Below are 4,183 nucleotides of genomic sequence, written 5' to 3'. Positions count from 1 at the left end.
TGTTATTAATTGTTTTACATCGATGTATAATTTTGTTGAGTGATTTGTGCTTACCGAAATAATATTGTATATTAATTGTATTTATTTTCATGGTTCAGATATGCATATATAGGCACTAATGAGAATAGATACTACAACTACTGAACCATATATTATACACATTCGATAAGCGGTTCTATGTGTACACTGTAGTACTGTATATACATACATTTATATAGATAACTAATAACACGCTGCTCTGAGTTGTAGTCAAATATGTCCTCCAGGACCGGCTCAAGTATTTAAACACACCTTGGCAAACTTGAGTTTTGTGGCTCCTTACATACTATATCAAATATTTTTTTTTATCTATAATACAAAAATGTTAAATGCCACCCTAGGCGTGGGCTCATGTCGCTTACCCCTTGAGCCGGACCTGAATACGTCAGTTGTCCCTTTGAGAATGTGCAGGTCTAGCTATACCAACAGGGGTGGTCAACCGTGGCCTACTTTGAATAATTTTACTACCAATGAGATTTATCACACTTTTACAAAAATTATTATGTTAATTATATTGTATTGAATCTAAGTCTCATATGAGGTTATATAATTTGATATAACGTTGTCTGCTGGATTAGAATGAATTTTCAAAGTGATTTTTAAGAAAAATTTTTTTAAAACAAGCATAAGATAAAACACTGAAAATTTTATACCGCCTAGTCCATACTACAATCGTCGTACCTACGTTCTCGCCAACTCACTCGGCGACAACGGGACTGCCTGTGCTTACACGTACGGCGGTGTTATATACAAAATCTTTTTGTTGCCTCAGCACATTTCACCGGCCTGTCTTATGTTAATAATTTTGTTTTGAAATATTCCCCCGTATATATTAAAATATTATTTGGGTGACTGTCTACAATATACGATGCAAGTACACAACCTATACCTAAGATTAAACAAATACCATACCATAACACTCTTACTGCAATGCAAATCAACACTTATTTATATAATAGATACGTTTTCTGGGATAAATAAAAAGACAATACGTATATAGGCTATATACAAATAATAAATATATTTTCGAGAAAACTTAAATACTACAATAAAAAAATCAGTCGTAACTTAAATCTACTATCTAATTAGAAAGTCATCTTACATTCTTACATAATAATAAATACTAATCTAAATAATAGTTACAATGATATTTACTTATATTTTGAGATTACTTTTTTTTAATAATTAATCGACTTCTTCGACAGTAGGTCCTCCAGAGCCTGGAAAACCTTGTGCACCGGGAGGCGCGCCACCGGGTTGTCCTGCACCGTGTATCTTCATCATAAGGGCAGAACAACTCTTTTGGATTTCCTTTAGTTTATACTCGTACTCTTCTTTGTCTGCCAACTGGTTGTTGTCCAACCACTGGACGACCGCGTCGCATTCTTGTTTGCCTTTGTTCTTTTCAGACTCGGTCAACTTATCACCAGCCTCGTCTAACGCTTGTTTAACACTGAACACGTAGCTCTCCAACTGGTTCTTGGCCGCGATTTTAGCCTTTTGGCGTTCGTCCTCTTCTTTATACCGTTCGGCCTCATTGAGCATACGATCGATTTCAGCTTGAGATAGACGACCTTTGTCGTTCTTAATGACGATGTTCTTGGAGCGCCCGGAACTGTTTTCCTTGGCTGACACGTTCAAAATGCCGTTAGCGTCCAAATCAAAAGTCACTTCGATCTTGGGTACACCCCGAGGTGCCGGAGGTATGCCGGTCAGGTCAAACGTTCCCAACAGATTGTTATCCTTAGTCATAGCCCTTTCACCTTCGAACACTTGAATGGTGACGGCCGGTTGGTTGTCCGAGTACGTTGTGAACGTTTGGGTTTGTTTGCACGGAATAGTAGAATTGCGCTCGACGATTTTGGTCATCACTCCGCCCGCGGTTTCGATGCCCAGCGACAAGGGTGTGACGTCCACGAGTAATACGTCTTGAATCGCAGAACTCGTGTCGCCGCTCAGTATTGCCGCTTGGACTGCGGCGCCGTAGGCTACGGCTTCATCGGGATTTATGGACAGGTTGAGCGGTTTGCCACAGAAAAAGTTTTGTAGGAGACTCTGAATCTTCGGGATCCTCGTCGAACCACCCACGAGCACCACGTCGTGTATGTCTCCCTTATCCAACTTGGCGTCTGCCAACGCCTTTTCCACCGGTTGCAGAGTCGATCTGAACAGATCCGCGCACAACTCCTCGAAACGGGCTCGGGAAACTCGTGTGTAGAAATCGATACCTTCCATCAGAGCGTCAATCTCTATGGTGGCCTCCGAGCTGGACGACAATGTTCTCTTAGCACGTTCGGCGGCAGTCCTCAACCGTCTCAACGCTCTCGGATTGGAACGTATGTCTTTTTTGTATTTCCTCTTGAACTCGTCGGCCAAATGAGCTACCAGCCGGTTGTCGAAGTCTTCGCCGCCCAAGTGCGTGTCGCCTGCCGTTGACTTTACTTCAAATATCGAACCCTCGTCGATCTGCAGAACGGACACGTCGAACGTTCCACCGCCCAGATCAAATATCAATACGTTCCTCTCTCCTTTCAAGTTCTTGTCCAGACCGTACGCCAAAGCCGCAGCTGTCGGTTCGTTGATTATTCGCATCACGTTCAGACCAGCTATGACGCCCGCGTCCTTTGTCGCCTGTCTCTGCGAATCGTTAAAGTACGCCGGCACCGTGATCACAGCATCCGTCACGTTACGGCCCAAGTACGCTTCGGCGGTCTCCTTCATTTTCGTCAAAACCATCGAGCTGATTTCTTCCGGCGCAAAAACTTTACGTTCACCTTTGAATTCCACTTGGATTTTAGGCTTTCCACAGTCGTTCACCACTTTGAACGGCCAGTGCTTGATGTCGGCTTGTGTCTTTTCGTCGTCGAAACGACGTCCGATCAAACGCTTGGCGTCGAATACAGTATTCACGGGATTCATTGCCACCTGGTTCTTGGCCGCGTCGCCGATCAACCGTTCGGTGTCTGTAAATGCCACATAACTCGGGGTGGTCCTGTTACCTTGATCGTTGGCGATGACCTCTACTTTTCCGTGTTGCCAGACGCCCACACAAGAATAGGTGGTACCCAAGTCGATACCGATCGCTGTCTTTCCAACCATTTCTTCGTCAAAAAGTTGTAGGTTTTGTTCAAGCACAATTAATACGAATATAAGTTATATATAATGTATACAATCTAAAACGTATACAGTAATAGCGCACAATTCGAAAAATATTGAAATGTCACTTTGTGTTTAATATCGCACTGGAAAAATCGTGAATAACACAGAATAGCACAAGATAATATGACTCGTTCGTTGAATCGCACTGATATCGCTTCAAATTCAAACTGATGCCCGGCAGCGCGCTGGTAACGTTTATATATCCTACGAAACGTTCTAGAAAATTCGATACGTTTCGTGAGCGCTGTCGTGGGCGCCGCGCCGTCCCCTTACTTCACCGCTACCCATTTCGCACAATATTTTAATAGTCACTACTAATATAGAACATTCTCGAATTTTCTCCTTCTTTCTCGACTTCTCGTTATTTAGGTAGACGGTATTAAATTATGATTTACCGTGAGATTCTGAACCGAGTGATTTTAATAATTTACTAGGTAATTCAAAAACAAAAACCTGTGAATAGATACTGGAATAATTTCTTAATAATCGTTTATGTTTACATTACCTATTTTTATAATTTATTAAATTTTTCGATTTTTTTTTACTCATCTCTACCATAAAAAAAATTTGTCAGGTTATTACTTATAATTCTTAATAATTTAAAAAAAAGATACCATAAAGTTGCCCTTATCTCTGTACCTATTAAAATACTAAAAATACATCGTCACAAATTTGATCTCTTTCAAAGTGTTCAATGTCATGTATAATGTAGGTGCATCGTACATGTATTAATGTAGGTATTAATTTATTATTGATAAATGCTCTAAAAATGAGTAATTAATAAATATATACACAACTATATAGCTGACTCGGTCAACATTGTATTCCCATAAGTCATAACGAATTGATCTTAATAACAAAAATCAACTGTAGCATTAATCCATTAACCAAACCAGATATGTGATAGGTGTTTTGGCTATTTCCTAAATTACTGAGTACCTACTAACAAAGTAACAAACGCATAATATTATTTATGTATAAATGG

At 40.3% G+C, this 4,183-nt stretch overlaps 1 protein-coding gene across 1 annotated transcript; it reads right to left on the bottom strand.

Moving 5' to 3' along the window:
- Positions 1-1,034: 1,034 nt before the first annotated feature.
- Positions 1,035-3,380, bottom strand: LOC114119569 (heat shock protein 70 A1). Its single transcript, XM_027981156.2, has one exon. The coding sequence runs from the start codon at positions 3,136-3,138 to the stop codon at positions 1,225-1,227; it is 1,914 nt and encodes a 637-aa protein (XP_027836957.1). The 5' UTR covers positions 3,139-3,380; the 3' UTR covers positions 1,035-1,224.
- Between the last annotated feature and the right edge of the window lie 803 nt (positions 3,381-4,183).

Source organism: Aphis gossypii, chromosome 1 (assembly GCF_020184175.1).
Source record: "Aphis gossypii isolate Hap1 chromosome 1, ASM2018417v2, whole genome shotgun sequence".
Lineage (NCBI taxonomy): Eukaryota > Metazoa > Arthropoda > Insecta > Hemiptera > Aphididae > Aphis > Aphis gossypii.
This window is presented reverse-complemented; position numbering and strand designations above follow the sequence as displayed.

What these genes read in the sequence shown, in the direction of transcription:
- LOC114119569 (XM_027981156.2), bottom strand. Translation starts at nt 3,138, where the DNA reads ATGGTTGGAAAGACAGCGATCGGTATCGACTTGGGTACCACCTATTCT.